At 41.8% G+C, this 18,328-nt stretch overlaps 8 protein-coding genes across 8 annotated transcripts; 2 read left to right on the forward strand and 6 right to left on the reverse strand.

The window, feature by feature from the left end:
* Positions 1-258: 258 nt before the first annotated feature.
* On the reverse strand, positions 259-653 carry BDB00DRAFT_801434 (uncharacterized protein). The gene is given in 3 exon segments (XM_053121864.1): positions 259-378; positions 542-543; positions 555-653. 3 exon segments carry the CDS (start codon positions 603-605, stop codon positions 264-266), a joined length of 168 nt encoding a protein of 55 aa, XP_052984438.1. The 5' UTR covers positions 606-653; the 3' UTR covers positions 259-263.
* On the reverse strand, positions 650-1,462 carry BDB00DRAFT_801442 (uncharacterized protein). Its single transcript, XM_053121865.1, has 5 exons — positions 1,430-1,462; positions 1,244-1,307; positions 934-1,170; positions 805-861; positions 650-707 (listed from the first exon to the last, which is right to left on the reverse strand). The coding sequence occupies exons 2-3, from the start codon at positions 1,244-1,246 to the stop codon at positions 979-981; spliced, it is 195 nt and encodes a 64-aa protein (XP_052984439.1). The 5' UTR covers positions 1,247-1,307; positions 1,430-1,462; the 3' UTR covers positions 650-707; positions 805-861; positions 934-978.
* Positions 1,463-1,724: 262 nt separating this feature from the next.
* On the forward strand, positions 1,725-2,078 carry BDB00DRAFT_801449 (uncharacterized protein; the record flags this gene model as incomplete). Its single annotated transcript, XM_053121866.1, has 3 exons — positions 1,725-1,786; positions 1,858-1,984; positions 2,042-2,078. Coding segments are annotated over 3 exons (224 nt in total), but the record flags the coding sequence as incomplete, so codon positions are not given.
* Positions 2,079-3,533: 1,455 nt separating this feature from the next.
* Positions 3,534-4,012, reverse strand: BDB00DRAFT_801460 (uncharacterized protein). The gene is made up of 2 exons (XM_053121867.1): positions 3,887-4,012; positions 3,534-3,768 (listed from the first exon to the last, which is right to left on the reverse strand). The coding sequence occupies exons 1-2, from the start codon at positions 3,967-3,969 to the stop codon at positions 3,675-3,677; spliced, it is 177 nt and encodes a 58-aa protein (XP_052984441.1). The 5' UTR covers positions 3,970-4,012; the 3' UTR covers positions 3,534-3,674.
* A 3,692-nt stretch (positions 4,013-7,704) lies between these two features.
* Positions 7,705-11,228, reverse strand: BDB00DRAFT_801488 (uncharacterized protein). Its single transcript, XM_053121868.1, has 12 exons — positions 11,105-11,228; positions 10,852-10,992; positions 10,649-10,792; positions 10,232-10,562; positions 10,034-10,152; positions 9,838-9,947; positions 9,163-9,756; positions 9,003-9,088; positions 8,820-8,927; positions 8,483-8,751; positions 8,327-8,423; positions 7,705-8,261 (listed from the first exon to the last, which is right to left on the reverse strand). The coding sequence occupies exons 1-12, from the start codon at positions 11,198-11,200 to the stop codon at positions 8,065-8,067; spliced, it is 2,292 nt and encodes a 763-aa protein (XP_052984442.1). The 5' UTR covers positions 11,201-11,228; the 3' UTR covers positions 7,705-8,064.
* A 1,447-nt stretch (positions 11,229-12,675) lies between these two features.
* On the reverse strand, positions 12,676-15,118 carry BDB00DRAFT_969195 (Las1-like-domain-containing protein). Its single transcript, XM_053129831.1, has 12 exons — positions 14,959-15,118; positions 14,714-14,856; positions 14,486-14,651; positions 14,253-14,394; positions 14,043-14,187; positions 13,827-13,972; positions 13,721-13,761; positions 13,596-13,662; positions 13,416-13,533; positions 13,217-13,340; positions 13,043-13,144; positions 12,676-12,976 (listed from the first exon to the last, which is right to left on the reverse strand). Exons 1-12 carry the CDS (start codon positions 15,058-15,060, stop codon positions 12,857-12,859), a joined length of 1,416 nt encoding a protein of 471 aa, XP_052984443.1. The 5' UTR covers positions 15,061-15,118; the 3' UTR covers positions 12,676-12,856.
* A 71-nt stretch (positions 15,119-15,189) lies between these two features.
* On the forward strand, positions 15,190-16,624 carry BDB00DRAFT_784243 (uncharacterized protein; the record flags this gene model as incomplete). Its single annotated transcript, XM_053120446.1, has 5 exons — positions 15,190-15,810; positions 15,897-16,139; positions 16,210-16,302; positions 16,362-16,473; positions 16,542-16,624. 5 exons carry the CDS (start codon positions 15,190-15,192, stop codon positions 16,622-16,624), a joined length of 1,152 nt encoding a protein of 383 aa, XP_052984444.1.
* On the reverse strand, positions 16,196-17,929 carry BDB00DRAFT_502507 (beta-lactamase-like protein). The gene is made up of 3 exons (XM_053117626.1): positions 17,556-17,929; positions 16,554-17,466; positions 16,196-16,463 (listed from the first exon to the last, which is right to left on the reverse strand). The coding sequence occupies exons 1-2, from the start codon at positions 17,650-17,652 to the stop codon at positions 16,625-16,627; spliced, it is 939 nt and encodes a 312-aa protein (XP_052984445.1). The 5' UTR covers positions 17,653-17,929; the 3' UTR covers positions 16,196-16,463; positions 16,554-16,624.
* Positions 17,930-18,328: the final 399 nt, after the last annotated feature.

An 18,328-nucleotide genomic window follows, 5' to 3' on the forward strand; every position in this document is an offset into this window, starting at 1 on the left:
TTTCTTTCCTCCTCTCCATTTCTTTATTTGTTATTATATTCTTCGTGAAAATAAACGGGTATGTTAGGTTATTTGTTGAACAGTATTAATAATGGAAATGCCATGTTTCTCTGCCCAAGAGCTCCAAACAACCTAAGATCTCACTGTTGTTCCTTGGTTGTTCTGTTATCGCTTATGCGCGACTCTTGAAATCTTGCCCCCTTACTAAATTATGTATCAACCGATAAGAAAAGAAGGATTATGTATGTAGTAAGCTGGGTACTTTATTGTTGAGTCTTAATATCCAAGACATGAAATAAAATATGATTTTTGCATGAGAGTATATAACAAGGAGGGGTGATAGTGCGTGGATTGGAAAATGAAGAGATATCAATTACTGTACAAGTTTTGGAGTGTACACAAGAATAAATGACGATAAAGAAAAGGGTGTGCGAATGAGAGGTCAAGGAAAGGCCAACATACAGGAAAAGAAAAAATTAGTACACATCAGTTGGTAGGCTAATAAACAATGTATACCGGTGGACAGTGTGAAAGAGACTCAAGGTATAACTCACCAAGTATTGAGTAATGGACCAAAGGATGACCAGACATCGGGCAACATACATGATGATTAACTTCTAGTTAGTAATCATATCTTCTATACTACTTCATGACACATGATGGTGAAGAAGAGGCCACAAAGTATAGTAAAAAGAAAGGCGTACCACCTATAATGTAATATAAACAGAGTGAACACACATGTCAGTATCATACTTAAAAGATCCTTTCCCCCTTCTTTCAAGAGAAAATCATATTTTTACTTACAGTTGGCGGGCAGCCCACGAGGTATTACGCCACATTGGGGCGACAGCCACAGCTAGACTACATAGAGCACCACACAATGATTATTAGGAAAGGATAATAACTCTGTGCAAACTGAGGTGAAAGTCTTACCAAATCCATGTCCGCTGTGGCGAAACGAAACTCTAGCGCATATGGCTAGGCTTGTGGTTGGGGCCAGGCGCCTCTGTAGGATATAGTAGCGGGAAGAATCGTTAATAACAACATCGCGATAGATAGCGGCGGGTAATGGAGAGAGAAAGCATCATGTGTGTAGCATAGAAAAAAGAATACTAACGTCGTGTACAGAGAGCGAGAGAGAGCAAGAGAAAGACAGAGAGAGCAAGAGAGCTATCAAAAAAAAACAGAAGAGGCTCGATCGTGAGTAATTAATACCACGGTCATCATCATCTTTAACACACACCATGTACACTCTTGCTTCTCTCCTCTTTTAAAGCAGTAACCGGGCGAGGCCGAGGAGGAGACGGCTATAGAAATGAAAGAAAGCAAGAGATTTGATCGTAAGTCGTCGTGATACTTCTTGACAGACATGCACACCACCACACGCACGGTCATGCGATGGATCCCGTTTCCCAAGAGTTATACGTACAGTTGATGACGAGGAGGAAGGAGAAGGAGAAAGGAGCGGAAGAGAAGAGGCCAAAGAACTATGAATGGGTGGGAACGCGTACCTTTTATATAAAAGTCGTTGTGAATAAATGGAACAATCGATTAGATTCTTGGCAATTGCGTGATTTATCTGTTGTCCAATAGCCAAACGAGCACATAGGCGATGAGGTCAACACTAAGGCAGCACGATGCATGTTTCAGTTAACAGTGCAGCAGAAAAACGATCGTTTTTCATTGACCATTCTACATTATTAGCTACAGTGTCGTCGTTCATTAAATGTATCAATATTGGTATCATTCTATAGCCACGGCTCTGCTCTACATGAATTTTTCTATGCTGAATGATGAACATAGTCAGTTTATTTAAAAAGTAAGGAAGAAGAGGGCACTGTCGCAACTGACACGAACCAACTGCATGCTTCAGATTCGATTGTTCGAGAAACAGGTTCTAGACACGGTGAAGGGGAACCTGGCATCGTCTTTTTCAGACTAGGCAATTTCCAAAGCAATATTCCGCCACAATTTATTGTCGTAACTGTACATGGTATTAGTATCATATTAAAGCCAAAGACCTGCCATTTCTATTGACAACCTATTGCTAATGTGTCATCAATGGATACAGAATGAAGGGGAAGGAGTAAAGAGTTTGACAGGACTCGTGGGAAGGCAAGTTCCCGATGCATGAATTTCCTGCAATTGCTTCCGCTGCACACAAGTACGGGAAAACATTGACGAAGAGATGACGCGTTTGTTGTAGGAAAAATGATCGTGCTACTATGTAGAGTTAGATCAACACAAAGGGGGTGTTGTCACCAATACTCGAGAGTTAATATTGGCCTGCCTCATATTACTTTATGTAGGGTGTTACTACTAAATACCGTGATGCAGCATGAGCTTATTTGACAGCTTCAGGACAGAAAAGAACACTTGAAACTGCGGACGCGAAAATCGAAAGAAATGGTGGCCAATGGTAATATCAAAAACAAGAAAGATAAGCTCCCAGACGGCAAATCCAAACGCTTGGGTGAAGAAGCACTACAGGCTTATGCCAAAGCAGTTATAGCACTACAAGCTGTGCAAGCCATTGTCCTTGACAATATGCAGCAACCAGCCCGAGGAACGATTGTCGAGAACTTCTTGAGCGATTACGACCGGGAAAATGCAGTGCGTAAAAGAAAAGAATACGAGGACCGTGGCATCAACACACTTAACGACGGATATACTTTGGATGAGCTGAAGCTCGTTTCGCGCTATCAAATTGGACGTAATACGCCTCATTATTTGCGCGACCGACTGGATTTTTTGCTCGGCCATGCGATACTAGGTCGAGGCGAGACCAAGCGTGTTATGCAGCTGCCATATTTGCTCTGTACCGAGTTCAAGGATGAAGGCCCGCACAAGTGTATTGCTCTGGTTATCACTATGAATAAGGGCAAGACCAATCAGCATGGAAGAGTCGAGTACGGATATGCCATCAGACACCGCTATGCAGAAGTTTGTCCGATCGGAGCTTTAGCATTCCACCTTTTTAGCCGCTGGCATATTGAAAACGAAGAGTTCCCGGATTTCACATCATGCAGACATTGGCACGACATACACGTCTCGAAAGGTGCCAACCGTATACACGCTATCACTTACAATACGCAAAGGATGTGTATCAAGAACCGCTCCGAGCTGTTGGTATTCGATCAAGCAAAATAACGCATATCAACCGCGGTAGTGCTCTGAGGTCGATCGCTGAACAAGATGTTTCTGACAGTGATCAACGCAGAACTGGACGTTGGGGTTCAGACACGATGATCGGATGCTACTTGACAAGTCTTCCGAAGCCAGCGATTCGTGCTTTATTTGGTTTCCATGCCAAAAAAGCTGGTGCAGTTTGGTCTACCAAGGGCTAAAATCGATCCGCCACAGAGCTTGCAACAAAACGCTTTTCCTGATATCGAGTACTCGGAAAACAAGTTCGAGACGAGAACTGCCCCAAACGATCTTACAGGTCCAAACGTTTTGTGACTCTTAAAATATTTGAATTGTTTTCATTCAGGTACATAGTCATTATTTATTATATCATATTGTTATAAAAAATCTTTAAATATTTGATATAATATTACTTTAGGACTCTGTGCTTTTGAAAAAGCTATTTATGGTTCTGCTGGTGATTACTGGTCAGTTCTGGTTATTCACCTTATAAAAATAGAAATAACCAGAACCAGAAATGACCAGATTTAACCAAGATTTTTCCCACAGTGTTTGCTTTTACTAGTAATCACTCGAAATCGTTGCCTTGACCACAACCACGCGACACATTCGGCATTACTAGTACATTTCTCTTCGTACATGCACACAGCGCCTGTTGTAAAATTTTGCAGTTGATGAAAAAGCAAAGATTTTGGAATGATTGCTGACTATACTATTTGTATTAATTGCATAAAAATAGTGACCCGAATATCTAACGACAGAAGTTACGCATCTTGCTTTACCCGCCCGTTTACGCCACTCTGCATGCCTCAATTTGCACATGGGGTGGGGCTAGTTTTGCATTTCTGGGCTAACACAGAATATGCAAATGATAGATCGTGGATTTCGTATCTGAGATACGGTTATAGTACAAGCATCATATTTTTTGCCACACTGTTCGAAGCACTTGCTATTTACAACCTATATACGTGTCTGGAGGCATATTTACAACCGTTTCGAGATGAAGCGGACGAGACAAAGGAACCGGTACATACAAAAGTTTTTGGTCTATTTAATGTGAACTCGTAAGCATTATATAAATACGTTTGTGCTCGAAACAAAATTACTTTTGCAATGACGGTGTCGTAGTACATATGTGTTTATGGAGCGCCGACATTGATGGTTGTTTAGTTGTCGTTTGCGTCATTGTCAAAACAAATATGCAATGTTAACGCTAAGCAATCAAATCGCACAATGTGAAGTCGACACACTACAAAATATATTCGTCCTTTTTCAGTAACAAAACCGTGCAATATTCTGTTATAATACAGTAGTGCCCAGATGTATGTGATCATTGTACATATTCTTGAGTAATAGCACCAAATGTCCTGCACTAGCCATGTGTTGTTAGACAGCAAACCAGACATTGGAAGCATGTCACGCTGGGATAAGTTGGAATGAAGAAAAAGGAACTTATTAGCCAGCGAGATGACCTACTTTTGGAAGCACATAGTAACACCCATGAGCATACAGTCATAAATATTACTTCACAAAAGAGAAAAGCACTGATAAGTGATCGTAAAGTGTAAGAATTGGCGAGGGATAAGTGTGATTCATTGAACTACTCTCATGACATCCGCATCACATTTTTATGATTGTGTATCCTTTGTACTTTCTTCTCGTAGCCAGTTCCTTTCGCGCCGCCCTTGTATTACGTAAAAGTAGTATTAAGTAATCGGTAGAATGAAGCAGAAAAATAATCAGTAAACAGTAGTAGTATTATACGAGGAAGCATCTACTAATCGCAGGGAGTGACTAGGATGTTCACCCCAACGTCAACACAGGCCAGTTTGATGGCCAAATCTCAAAGGTTCAAAAGTTTGTGTTTTTAAAAACTTTACTATCAAACACAATGTCTTGGGCGGGTATCATATATATGCTCAAAACAGATTGAAGGAACGTGTTAAATTGGAAAGATCGTGAATTGACACAGGGATAAAGGTCCTTTATACTGCGTTCCTTTTGCGTTTATCAGGTCATAAACATATCATAGTACATGCATGGGGCATATACAGAACAAAGATATTGCTTCTACTTGGTGTTAGAACTAGCGCTTATTAATGGTATCCGCAGCTCCTGTATTTTACATAGCGTCGATTTGGGTTAGTGTATCAACTTTCAGGCACGGACACTGGTAGATCCTTTTTTCCTTGCTTCTATTTTTGTCGCTGATTCTGCGGCGGCAGTTCAGGTACTATATTTGCCACAAAAGGAAGCGGAGCTGCCTTGCAGTTGTGAAACATTCATGCACTGCTTGGAAACGGCACCCAAGGCAATGACAGGCAACTTCTTTAAGTTCGAAAACTTCTTTCTCTATGCTCTTTTGATTAAAGGTGCACAGTAGCAATATCATAAGAGATTAGATGACGTCACAGCGGGGTTGGATTTCTGTGACGAGTTTTTTTAGCCCGTATATTTCCAGTGTTTGCTCTGCACCAAACCAACATCTCACAAAGTATACAGGACAGCAATCAACATAGTAGCCCGCGAAACGGCAACAGTATGTATAAAGAGATCTCGTAATTTTAATACTTGTTAGTACTTGGGAAATAAAAACAAACGTTAATTGCTGATGCATTTACTTTCGTTTTCAAGCATTTACAACTGGCTTTCTTGCAAAAGAAGCCCGGTTTGCTCGAAACAATGCCACTGAGCTTTGCTTCAGACAAGAGCCTTCCGAAAGTCTGGGGTACGACTCAAACTGCCCCTGATCAACTGTATAAAACGTTAGGTAAGAGACGCAGAACACTTTAAATAGTTGTTTTCTCTGATAACATGTTCTTAATTATTATTATTATTTTTTCTTTTTCATAATTGCAGGCACGCGATGCTGCTTGGGATCACTTCTTCTCTCCCTTTTACTTTTTCTTTTAGACATCTCATGTCAGCAGACTGCCCAAAGTGCGCAGCGAGTGTGCGGGTTTGAGGGTTAACCGCCTGTGGATCCGCTGTGTATGGCGGGCTGATATGAGCATGCCTAGTGGTCCAAACGTAACCGGCTCCAAGTATATGCCCTCTACGAGTATTCAGAGTAAGAGAGGACGAATCCCTACTTGTCCGGCGACCAGTGGCTGCGAATGCTTTTTTTTTTATCTATTTTTCATGAGCTCCAAGCGTGGCTAGTCCTGCATCTCTGACCGTGGCTGGCTGCTCCTGGGGCAATGTTACACCATCAAGGGATACCTTCTTCTGCTTGAGTTACTCGCGTAGTCGCGTACTCCCAAGTGGGTTTGTGGACGCTGGGGAAGGGCTCGCCTCTCAGTTAGGAACTCTCTCTGCGATCTTTATTTATTACATTCACCTTTTTTTTAACCCTCTTCTTCTTGAACGATGACGCGGTCCCGAGCAGCGGCGCGTCTTCAACTGCGAGGGCTGTTGTCTGGTGGAATTATCAACGAATAGAGCAGGTATCACGGAAAACGGGGAGGGTGGAAGGAGTGGGATGATATGCTAGTAAGACAAAAATAACGCTTGCGTGGTTTTCTCTTTTTCTTGCTGTAGCAGGAACCGCACCTTTCGACAAGTGTTACATTTGGCTGGACAAGGAAAAGTTGATGTGTACTGGGCCGCCATGCTGGCGAACGCGGGGCTAACTAAATCCGTGTCGTTAAAGTAAGCGTGTGTGCCGAGTAGTGGATGGGGTGCGGGGTAGTGTGGGCTAACACGTTCCTCATTGTGAAATCAGAAGTGATTGACTATTCCTTGATAATGCAGACGCTTGATACTTAATGCTTTCACGTCGTCAAAAAATAAATGTTTATAACTTGATGCTCTTTTAAATCTTCAAAAGCTGTGGAAAAGCCTTCAAAGTCTTCTGAAGGCTTTTATAAACAATAAACTACCATCTTGGATTTTCATACGCGTGCTTGATGTTGTCCTAGTTTTTACACGATACATTCATCTTGTTTATTATATGTATATTGAAGTGGTAGAATAAAACACATACATTAACAAACAGACATACTATCAGAACCATCTATTTCTTTAATATATTGTAAAAGTGCAAAGTGAGCGATGGTGTCGATTAGGACAAAGGTCTTAACTCTTTTGAGCGTGGATATGTTATCCGGATTAATCTAGCTTTTCTGAAAGTCTCTAGCGTCATGGGAAGCGTGTATTCAAGCTATCGGTCCCTCTTGTCCTGGATCGGTTGCCCATCTCTACTACTTAGTACCATACTATGATGACTGATCAAGGTCTTGTCAGATCTTGTGTAGAAGTCGCTATATATATCGCGACACCTTTTTAATACTGGCGCTACCGGTGTACCTGTTGATAGGCCCATTGCCCATTTACATAAGCTGAATCACCGGAAAGATTTATAGCCAGGCTTTACATAATCTTAGTGAGTTGTCTGGCCGATTGCCGTAGTGTATAATTATCTGTGTATGCTATTGGTGTTTAACCGAGTTTCTCATTATGATGTATTAGGAAGTGTTATAATGTGTGGTTGCGTCCTATATTTTCTTTTAATGAGAACTAGCAGCGAAGGGTCTACGAAAATGTATGCACGCTATTCCCAGTTGCTCTTTGTCATGTGGTTTCTAAGACTTAACAGTATATGTACAGAGATTCCCCGTTTAATTTCAACCTCAAAGGGGTTCTATAAAGTGTTGAAACTACTGAGGGTTGACACAAAGCGAGCGTGGTTCAAGCAGTGTTCTATGCTTAAAGGGGGTATAGAAAAAGGTTGAAATAACTTGAGGGTTTATCTTATTGAGAGTGAAATTGAACGGGAACCACTGTATGCAGGATCCGTTAATCATCACACCCCTTTGAATTCACACATACATTGGGAATCTTAGTTTTGAACCTAACGGGGGACCATGAATGAAACATTATATTGGAGCCTCAAAATAGTTTGGAGTTTCCTAACTTTTATATTTTCGAACGGGATAGAAAGTACAAATAAGCTTCGCCAATCGGTGGTTTGGGAGACACTGCAACCTTGTTATCATTGAATAGCACCCAGTTCTCTTCCTTGAGAACGTGCGCAACGTAATGGCCACAGTGTACGGATGTACCCTTGTGTGATACAAAGGACTTCACAGTATAATTGAATGGAGGGTTTGCATCTAATCACAATTTCAAAGTGAGTCGAATCCAATAGCTTTAAAATTTAGTGGTCTAATTTTCTTACCTCCAGGGGTATCCTTTGTGGCAGATTCTTCCGATTCTTCTCCTGTTTCGTCTGGATGACTAAAAAGCCAGTCAAGGGCTCGTTGTGGATCATTGCTCTAAACAAAAACATCGCAATGAGTAACTTTGGAGAAACCAATGTATATACAGAACATACCGTTTCCTTCAATGCCTTTTTTGCCTGAAGAGGTGAAAATCCCATTTCGCACAAGAGGCCGATCTGCTCGTCAGAAGCTGCTGATGCATTGGCACCACCTTCGCTTGGCAAAGGATCATCGATACCTGGGTCTTCCATATGTTCAAATAACCAGTTCATTGCAATCTCTGCACCGTTATTGCCGGTGTTCAATAGCGCCCGTTTACATCGGTTTTCGGGGAAGCCCATAGTCGTGAGCTGTTCCACAGCAGCTTGGTCCAAAGCCGGTTCTATTCTTGGAGCATAAGTAACATAGACGTAGTGTTTACCTGAAATTTGTTGTATAACAGTGACTAACCTGCCGCAGCTGGTGCATCTGCTGGCAACAGCTCTTCACCGATTTGCTGACCGGTGCCCATATACTTGTCAAAATTCAGCTGCCCTTCTGGGAATTTGATCTCCACTCCTAATCACGAGAAAAAAAAGGAATCATGAGTGAACAATGCCGCATATAAACCATAGCTCATGAACAGATACTTACTGAGTTTTCGTGGGACCCAATCAACAAATGCAAAGCGTCGAGCATGTACTACCAGCACTTGTGGGAAGGTGCCAAACTTTACGGACCTAATTAATAAAGATTTAGCAACACATCCTACACTTGCTCACGCGATTATGACAAACACTTGTGGGCAACTTACTTGTGTGCCGTAGTCTTTTCATTACAGCTGGGGCAGTTGTAACCTTCAACAAGCTCTTCTGCGACAAAGGTATCCATGCATTCATAGAAATCCACAGGCTCATAGGCATCTTCGCCAACTTGTTTTGCAGGCACACCCACGGAGATACTGTTAGCATTGTCAGTCTGGTATCGCACCTTCTTACACTTGCCGCATTGCAAACGTTGCTCGAGAGCAAACTCAAACTGCGATGTTGGATCGGATGTCTTGGTTGCATGTTCCTTCTGTGTGATTGTCTTGGTAAGGTATTGGAAGAACTCGTATGCATCCTGTTGGCGCATCGTGGAAAACTCTTCGTGTCCCTTGCCAACGAGAGCCTTGAACATGCCCGGTGCAATACCGTCCTGCGAAGGTACTTGTTCATCAGATTTCTTTGGGTTTGGCTGAGAATATCTTCCAGACAGCATGCCATCAGCAAGCTTGTGAAGCTGACAATGCCAGCAGTTGGCGGGTTCATTGGTGCATGTCTTGGCATGATCAGCAAGTTGGACGCTGTAACGCTCCTGAAAAGCGTCGATGTCAAATACTGCTTGAAGCACGGATGCCATGTAGCAGCTATAGAAAGTAGAAACGTAAACATAATGAGTTATTTGCATGGAGAGATGTGTCGAAAATAGTCTTTGGGTTGATACCAACCTATTTCCGAGGTTCTTGAGGCCAGTGTAACCAGGTCCAAATTTGGGTTCCAGTTGCTTGCCATCTTCGGTCGTCATGCTAAAATCGAAATTGAGGTTCTGTTCCAATTGCTGATCAAGACAACAAAAAACAATGGAGTAAGGTTAGTACTTGTCACGTTTGCGTGGCCACCAGCAACAAAGTCATCGTAACATACCAGTTCTGTCATGCTTTTTTCCGTCTTCATTTGCTGAGAAACGTTGATACCCCAATTGGCAAGGTGAGTCGATAAGTCATTATCAAGACGAGCATCGTTACAGATATAGCAATAGATATCTACGTAAACAAATCCAAGTTAATCACAAAAACTATTTCGCCATGTCGTCATCTTTATTCAAATAGTATTGATCTTTACCTGCTGTGCCTTCAGGAGTAATTGTACCCAACTTGCATGACACGCCGTGGCCCGTTTTCTCATAGTGCTCCAAGGCATGGTTATTGCCGCCAGATCCATCATAGTGTCTTCGACCACATCCAAGACTACCACACGCCAAACACAACCACAGATTCTCCTTGAGGTCACAGTCTGCACAATGGGCCAAAGATTTCTGTTCCAGCTTCTTTGGAGGATCTTGCACTAAACAGAGCGTGTGTTCACATGCCGTGATTTCTTCTTCCCATGCCTTGACTTCGGATTGCTTTGCTGAAGACATGGCAGACATAATGGCATCTGCGACAGCCGAAATCTGCTTTTTATCATGATATATTAATATCCTTTAGCAACTTGACGATCGCTTTATAAGTAAAAAGCGGCCAGCTCAATTCTTATTACCTCAGGTGTACAATCCTTGGCACACTCGGCACCTTGGCACGCATAGCAGCGGATCTTGAGCGAGTGGTCATACTTCACTTCCTCATCCTCGGGAACAATTGCAAGTTTGCTGATCTTTTGTGGAGGTGGTGTACCATCGTCTGGCTAAAGGTAATGTCAGCTTGATCTATTTCGATCTGTTTCCCTAAACTTACGCGTTTCACCTTGTCCACGACTGTACGGCGGATGTTAAGCGCCAGAGGATGTCCTGTCAGATTGAAGTGGTTTCGTGCATGGTCTCTAGCCGGATCAACACAGCCTCCGTTGAAGCAGGTCAAGCACACGTCAATGCCCTCGGATCCGTCCTGTAAATCTGCGCGATTAGTAATAGTTATAGTCGTGCCGCGTATTTCACCAAACCTTGTGTAAAGCAGGTCCCTTCCTCTCTCATTTCTAGAGAAGAAAAGAGAAACTTACTTGGCTATCAAAGCATTGAGTGCATTCTTCTTTATGGACTTGTGTATAAGCGCTGGGGGCTGTCAGTTTAGTGGTGGTAACATGTGTGCAAGCCATAGTAAACAAAGCAAAGAGAAGCGTCAAGCGAGCAGGACACACGCACGCTGGGTTGGTTTGTAATTGCGTTGTCGTCTTCGATTTCCTTTTATGGTTGCAAGGTTCACATGATGAGTGCTTGTTTTATGCTTGATTGAACGAAACAATGCGCAACTTTCTTCTCATATATAATGGACTATGATTCGAGTAGCATCTCGCTATTTTTATGGAAACCTCTCTCTTCTCACACTACTACCACCACTTCGCTAGAATATCATCATGTTTGGCATACTCATCGGTCTATACTTTTACTATTTATTCTTGCGCAATCCTTACCAACCAGTGCTCCAAACGTACGGGATTTGTGTATCGGTGCAGATTGGGATAGCCATTGTAATATGCATATGGTATTATTATCCGTTACACTTCTTCACCACCTTGTTTTTGGTGACAACACTTACTCTTGTGTATCATCCCCGTTTCAAACCACTTCGCTACGAACTTGTTCTTCCTGCTCCAGGTACTTTGTCCATACTATGTACTACTGCCGTACTTCTCTAAATATCAAAATCAATGAATATGTAAGATGATAGCAATTCATTAATATTATAATAACCCAGATCGTCCAATAGAGATACACCTACTGCGAGAACAATCGGGATGCGACTATCATCCACGGCATACTGGTCGACAGCGACATCGATGGTCGGCTACTACTACACAGAATCCTGGTCAAGCTCTCTTCCGCCATGTGGAAACAACGCCACCATTCGAGCTCCCCTGTGACGTATTCGGTCCAGAAATTCCCAGTTGGTATCATCATGGACCAATTGCTGCAGACGAACAATACAGCATACAAACACCAACAGAGACTTTTCTCATGCATGAAGATAGCTCCGAACCTTGTGATGATAAGGTTGAATATGAATATAATCTGCCTGCGATGGGCTGCATCGAGGTTGGCATGGATTTTGGTAACGCATCCCACCCAAATTTCATACCTTATTCACAGTTGTATGGCACTTTCCTCCCACAAGAGGAAGATAGACTACTAGTAGAGTTAGACTTCGTCATGAGTGAAGAGGATAGCTGCTACAATATCAATGAATACGAGCCCCGACTCAATCGTGAGCTATTGTTAATTTTTATACAGAATTTCATTCGTCATGTAAATAGTTTTCTATGATATCAACATGTAAACAATAACTACTCATCGTTTAGCATACAAGTGCGTTGCCATTATCCAACTTTTACTATTTTAAGATATCAATGAAATAATCATTAATGAGTGTTTTTCCGCGATTACGATATCTGGTTTACATCAGTATCCCAAAAAAAAAGAGATACGGTTGCTTCTTTATGATGCCTAATGTAATAACCGCCCTTGTCTAGCAAAAAAAGTATGAGAACTTTGACGACGATCTTTCATGGTTTTTAAGGTCCTTTTAATTCGTCTGTCACTTACTTTAGATAGCAATTATGCATTCAACATTTTTGTTCATACATATACACAATATTTATTCGAAGTGGCAGATGTCATCAAGCTGAGCAAAGAAATCCAAGTACAAATGAATATAAATTGGAATAAAAGATCGGTAAGATTGATGTCAACTGATGATACCCTTGCTAGCTCCAAAAAAAAAAGAACACCCAAGCGGATTTCCAGATAGAAGTAATTTATTTATCAGGTAAATCCAAAGAGGGTACAATTCCACCCGGTAAACATCCAATAGGTGTTGGCGTCCATTCAGTACTATTATAAAGCTGCCATGCACTGGAGCATCCCTCATCAGGATCCTAATAGCGAGATTGATTACTGATTAAGTACTACAAACATAAGTATCTCCTTTTTGATTTCCATACCTGTCCTCTGATACTTTGTAACTGCGAGGCAAGTTCACGTAGTTCGCCTTCCATATCAATGTCCATTGGAATATGCTCAGTGCTAGCATCACTATCATTGACCTAAAAACCAATTTCCTGTTACTACAATATCGTGATATCTTATTTCCCAGTCCTTTATGTGTATATCTCTACCTTCTTTATGCTGCTGCTAGTATAATTGCTAAGAATTCTACCGATGGCATCGATGACAGGTTTTAAAGAAAAGAATGGTTCATCGGACTCAGCCTCGGCAATAGCTTGAAGAACAATTCTCGTACTATTATATTACAGGGAAAAAGATCTTTTCAGAAACAATCCTACAATATACCGATGTACACTATGCATGACTTACAAATAATTTGGGCTGCGCAGACATCCTTCCACTATGTCCTCTAAATCAACACCGACGAAGATGGGATTCTCTTCCTCTTTCGAAAAGTCGTGGTATATGATATGTTTTAACCAATATGCTATGGCAATCATCGATTAGTATTTATAATATGTAAGCGTCATAAAGTTTCATCATTCTTACCGATGGTCAGCATATAACTTTTGCTCTTTAGTACTTCGCTCCTTTGAAGTGATGATCCATGGTTCTCCTAATCAATACGTGATATTAGACTTCCAACATCTTTATATGAAAGATATTGTTTGTACCTCAGATAGTAGATAACCAAACTCGTCGTTTAATACAAAGTCTGCGTGGTTCTAAGATGTCAGCAAAGAGTTGGGTTGCGGTTGCTTGCAGTAGTGCATCACCTACCAATTTGTGATTCGAGTCGTTCGAGCATTGCCGCCATAAGACTCACCCCAAAATCGTCGAATTTTTCACTCAATGTTTCAAGTAGTGGAATCCACATGTCTATTGATTCCTTCGGTATCGCGTTGTTTTCAAAAGCCAAGCGTTTGCTATAAAATTGAATGTTAATGAGTTCGACATAATTTATAACAACAGGAGCAAAACATATTTCAGTAATACTTTTTATCATCCGGAACAAGAAATCCTCTGTCGAGTAATACAGGAACTAGACCGCCGCGTATGTCGACTGGGGAGACAATTTGGAATAGCCTCTTCATTGCGATTTCTCTTATACGTGGCATTTGTTCGTTTCTTTTCTTGACGCCTGTTCAAACATGAGCAAAGAAGAGCGATGCATAAGAAAGAAAGCTGACAGTGTTGCACACTTACTCTTAAATTGTGTTGATGTACAATGTTTGCGATATATTTCAAATCCTCTTTGAATTTCTCGTAGTTTTCCTTCGTCGATAACTGGCTTGCGATCCGTTTCTAATGCTGGTACCCAGTAAGTCTCATGTATCCATGCAAGAGCCTGATCATAGTAGAAGTTGGATAGACGCCGATAAGCAAATGAGGTTAAATGTTAACAAGTTCGATTTAACCGAGAACAAAGTATTACAGACCTGGTTTGCTGCATCTCTTAAAAGTGCCAGTGTTGGAAGATATCCGTGTGTTGCGTCATGGCGTATCTCGACAAACCAAGCAGGCATATTGATCCTTTCAGCCATAATAGATATCGGCAACGGTCGCGCTTTGTTCTGCATAGGATCGATGGAACCGTTGACAAGTCTAACGGCGTTGTTAGTCTGTTTCACCTAACGAAGATAAAGCTAATTCATTGTAATACACACCTCACGATCGCAATAGAATAGGTGAGGCGCAGTTCCTCGCCAGAAATAGTGCAGTTTTGATGATCACGAAGTCGTAATTGAACAAACTGTAGTGTGCTCTCAATTGCTGTCGGTAAATGCTGACGTGCTTTCCAAGCCAAAACCTAGATCGATTCACAAACACGCGCGCATTCAAGTTTGACGTTTCTTAGCATAACAATTTAAAGTGCTTTTGTACACGTCTGACAACGTTGTTGGTTGCTTACGCGATCGACACCTTTCTGTATATCAGTTTTGGAATGAGAGTACAGCCAATCGTGTACTTGAGTTAATTCATCGTGAGTTCTCCACGGCACTTGTCGTAACATAATCGTCGTTGCTTTTGACGCGAGTCGAAGAAAAAGAGAACAAGCAAAAGTGGTTCCGTCTCCGGCAAATTTTAATTTTTTTGTTGTCCACTTTTTGTATACGCCAAAGTTCCTTTGCTATCGCACACAATGTCGAAACGCCTAGCTGAAGAAGACGCAGAAACTTCAATTAATACGAAACGGATACGATCCACACAAAAGGAGGGTCATGTCTCAGATTGCAACGATCCTGAATGCGAAGGCTGCGATGTTGGCGAAATCGAAATCTCATTCGTTCACAAAGACAAAGACGGCAACGATCAAACGTCTAAACCCTCAGCCCACGATCTTTTGTCCATGGCAGTGACGGAAGCGGATACAGATCAAAAAAGCGAGATTGTTCGTAGACTCTTTGACATGGCGCTAGAACAGTTTGAAAAAATCGAACCAGAAGATCGTGCTGGATACGCGACGTGTCTGGTTGAACTTGGACGAGCAATCGACGTGGAAGAAAGCTTACGAGAAGCGCTGGATATATTTCGAGGAATTGTAAAAAAGGATGCATCGGCTATGACAAGCGAACATTGGCTTACCATGGCAAAGGCTGCGACAGGATTGCTCATCCTTATCCGCAAGCGTCTTAATGGCGGTTTCGAAGAGCTATTGGAAGAACTCGAAGAGGATGCTCCTTCTGAAGAGCAGCTCAGAAAATATTCACTTAAACGAGAAGAAATCAACCTATACAAAGAAGCAGTGAATGCTACTGAAAAGGTAGATGAAAAAGAAAAATACACGGAAATACGCTGGCATGGAAAACTCGGTTGCTATTGACACCATTTTAATTCATGCAATTTTAGGCTCTCGCGTCACCGAATGATTTGCCCTCGAAAGAAGCACGATTCGCCCTGCATGATCTTCATTCCTACGCACAACTTTTGGATCATCCCCAGCACCTCGATCATGTTTCAGCAATAGCAGATGTCCTGACGCGATCCATTCAACAATTTTCGTATCATAAGGATGCAGATCTGCTAGCTCTCAAGGCATCAACTTTGATCCACAAACAAAACCTTCTTGCTGACGATGTTGAGATTCAAAAGGTAATACAATAGCGGTATATACATACACATGTGGGCACACTTGGGAAGGTGGTGCTGACAAAAGATACAGGAACTTTGCAATGAAAGTGAAAAGCTACTTTTGGATGCAAACAAGTTCTACAAGGAAGAACACAAGAACGAATATCCCCGAGGCTGGGAACTGGTATGTCAAAATGCAACTTGAAAAGGTTTCCTCTATATACTTACTCGCAAAATATATAGCTAGCAATGCTCCAATTGAACCAATCGAACCTTCTAGACGATGAAGATGAAGTTGTCAAAAAGTATGATGAAGCGGTCGAATCTTTCAAAACGGCACATAAGCTAAATCCAGGTAGGAAAAGAAGACGAACAGTTATTATCTTTTTCTTGCGGCTGAACTTATATAAATTATTCTTATAGACAATACTGAACTCGAGAATATGGTAAACATGCTTTCCGGAGAATCACAGGAAGAGGACGAGGAGGAAGGTGAAGAGGAATAACTATAAGCTACTTTCGATCCAACTCCATTCCTTGTTGATGAGGTCCATGACATTTTTGCCCTCTGTTGGTCCTTCTGCCATTTTCGCTTTGCCCTCCTTTTCCAGCTTTTGTAGGATAAGCATGATGCCTCGTGCAGCAGGCAAATGTAACGATTCTGGATAATCCTTGTACAGCATTGTAGTAACTTCCATCGACGTCCATTGCTTTCCCTCTTGTGACGTTAATAAATCCACCAATTGCTTTTCCCGAAGCTCGCGATGGCTAATGTATTCTTTAAGCTTGGCCACACCATCTTCGATCACAGGCCCATGGCCTGGATATAACCTTGTAGGGTTCAGTTCGACCAATTTGCGTAGACCGAGAAGATATTCATGCAAATCTTCAAACACAGGCGTTCCTTGGCCCAAAACACAGTCTGCGGTAAACAAGCTGTTTTCTTCCTCGAGAAAAAACGTGCAATGATCCTTGGTGTGGCCCGGAGTATGCACGACACGCAACGTCACCGAATCCGCCTTGAACACTTCCCCGTTGGACAATGGCTCAAACGGGACATCCTCCGGAAATAGACTTTGATGCTCCGAGTAGCGGTTAAGGATGGGTGCGGGAAACTTATGTACAGTGATACCGTTTTTATGCTTATTCAGCAATGACGAGCCAAGGATATCTTTAAGGCCACCAAAGTGATCAGGGTGACTATGAGTGATAATTATGTCTGAAATATAAGCATCAGGCGATATCTTCTGTAAGGATTCATGTAGGAGCGGGATGTATTCCGGAATTCCCTGGCCACTGTCGATAAGCAGTTTCTTTGCTCCCGCGCCGAGCAAATAAGTATTGGTGCCTGGAAGATCGGCAGCCCCAGCAAAGGGTGTTAATCTTTATTGCTACTAATTGCTAAAGCAAAGATTCGCATGCTATTGAATTCGTTACCTTGGAGCGTGAATTTGCCGGGATTGAGACCAAGTACCCTCCACACTGTCTTGGATAACTGAGTAAAGGTTGGCAACGATACGAGGGGCTCAACCATTTTGAAGGATGAAGTATTAGAAAGAAAGTGTTTTTCCCATGCTGTTCGGACCTGACAAATTGAAATATTGCTTTTACTTTCTTACATCAGAATTTGCTTATATGCCACTGACTACACGCTTTTCGCTGCTGTATCAAAGATGGGAATATCCGGATGTCTGTGTTCAGGTCTTTGCCCTGATGAGCCCATGATCTGGCTTTACTTTTTCTTAGCTAATTCATCGATCATTTGAAGCGTTGATGAGAATCGTTAAATTGCTTCTATCAGTTCAATAAACTGTCTTTATCAAATATCTAACATTGTCCTTTGATTAGACACCCTCGTGAATAAAAACGTCGACATATGTACTGAAAATATGGCCTTCGTCACACTATGAAGTTAAGCGATATGTAGAATACTTTGACAAGCCGAATAGCAGCCGCGTATCTGAAGCGTTTCGCACCAAGTAAACTTCTTGCTTATCAATGCTATGATATTATAAAAAAAACAAACTGTAAATAATATGCAGCGTTTGAACAGTGAAAGCTTATATTAGCGTAGTACCATTTGTCTATGCCAAAGTGATCAGGAATGTTCGTCACTCGTCAGGAACAGTCTGCTGCATTTATTATTTGTATATAGGCAAGGAATCATACATGTGCTATATTTACGAAAGAAAGCAATACTGATATCTCTT

Source organism: Zychaea mexicana (genome assembly GCF_025766255.1).
Source record: "Zychaea mexicana strain RSA 1403 chromosome Unknown BDB00scaffold_6, whole genome shotgun sequence".
NCBI lineage: Eukaryota > Fungi > Mucoromycota > Mucoromycetes > Mucorales > Lichtheimiaceae > Zychaea > Zychaea mexicana.

Excerpts from the sequence above, each read along its gene's own strand:
- BDB00DRAFT_801434 (XM_053121864.1), bottom strand. The coding sequence starts at position 605 with ATGTATGTTGCCCGATGTCTGGTCATCCTTTGGTCCATTACTCAATAC.
- BDB00DRAFT_801460 (XM_053121867.1), bottom strand. The coding sequence starts at position 3,969 with ATGTGCAAATTGAGGCATGCAGAGTGGCGTAAACGGGCGGGTAAAGCA. Across the intron at positions 3,769-3,886 it reads GTCGTTAGATATTCGGGTCA|TAGTAATGCCGAATGTGTCG; the intron begins CTATTTTTATGC and ends AGAGAAATGTAC.
- BDB00DRAFT_801488 (XM_053121868.1), bottom strand. The coding sequence starts at position 11,200 with ATGGCTTGCACACATGTTACCACCACTAAACTGACAGCCCCCAGCGCT. Across the intron at positions 9,089-9,162 it reads GAAAAGACTACGGCACACAA|GTCCGTAAAGTTTGGCACCT; the intron begins GTAAGTTGCCCA and ends TTTATTAATTAG. Across the intron at positions 8,752-8,819 it reads AGATGCACCAGCTGCGGCAG|AACCGGCTTTGGACCAAGCT; the intron begins GTTAGTCACTGT and ends CTCCAAGAATAG.
- BDB00DRAFT_969195 (XM_053129831.1), bottom strand. The coding sequence starts at position 15,060 with ATGTTACGACAAGTGCCGTGGAGAACTCACGATGAATTAACTCAAGTA. Across the intron at positions 14,857-14,958 it reads TACAGAAAGGTGTCGATCGC|GTTTTGGCTTGGAAAGCACG; the intron begins GTAAGCAACCAA and ends GAATCGATCTAG. Across the intron at positions 13,534-13,595 it reads AAGTTATATGCTGACCATCG|CATATTGGTTAAAACATATC; the intron begins GTAAGAATGATG and ends TGATTGCCATAG.
- BDB00DRAFT_502507 (XM_053117626.1), bottom strand. The coding sequence starts at position 17,652 with ATGGTTGAGCCCCTCGTATCGTTGCCAACCTTTACTCAGTTATCCAAG. Across the intron at positions 17,467-17,555 it reads CGGCAAATTCACGCTCCAAG|GCACCAATACTTATTTGCTC; the intron begins GTAACGAATTCA and ends CCGATCTTCCAG.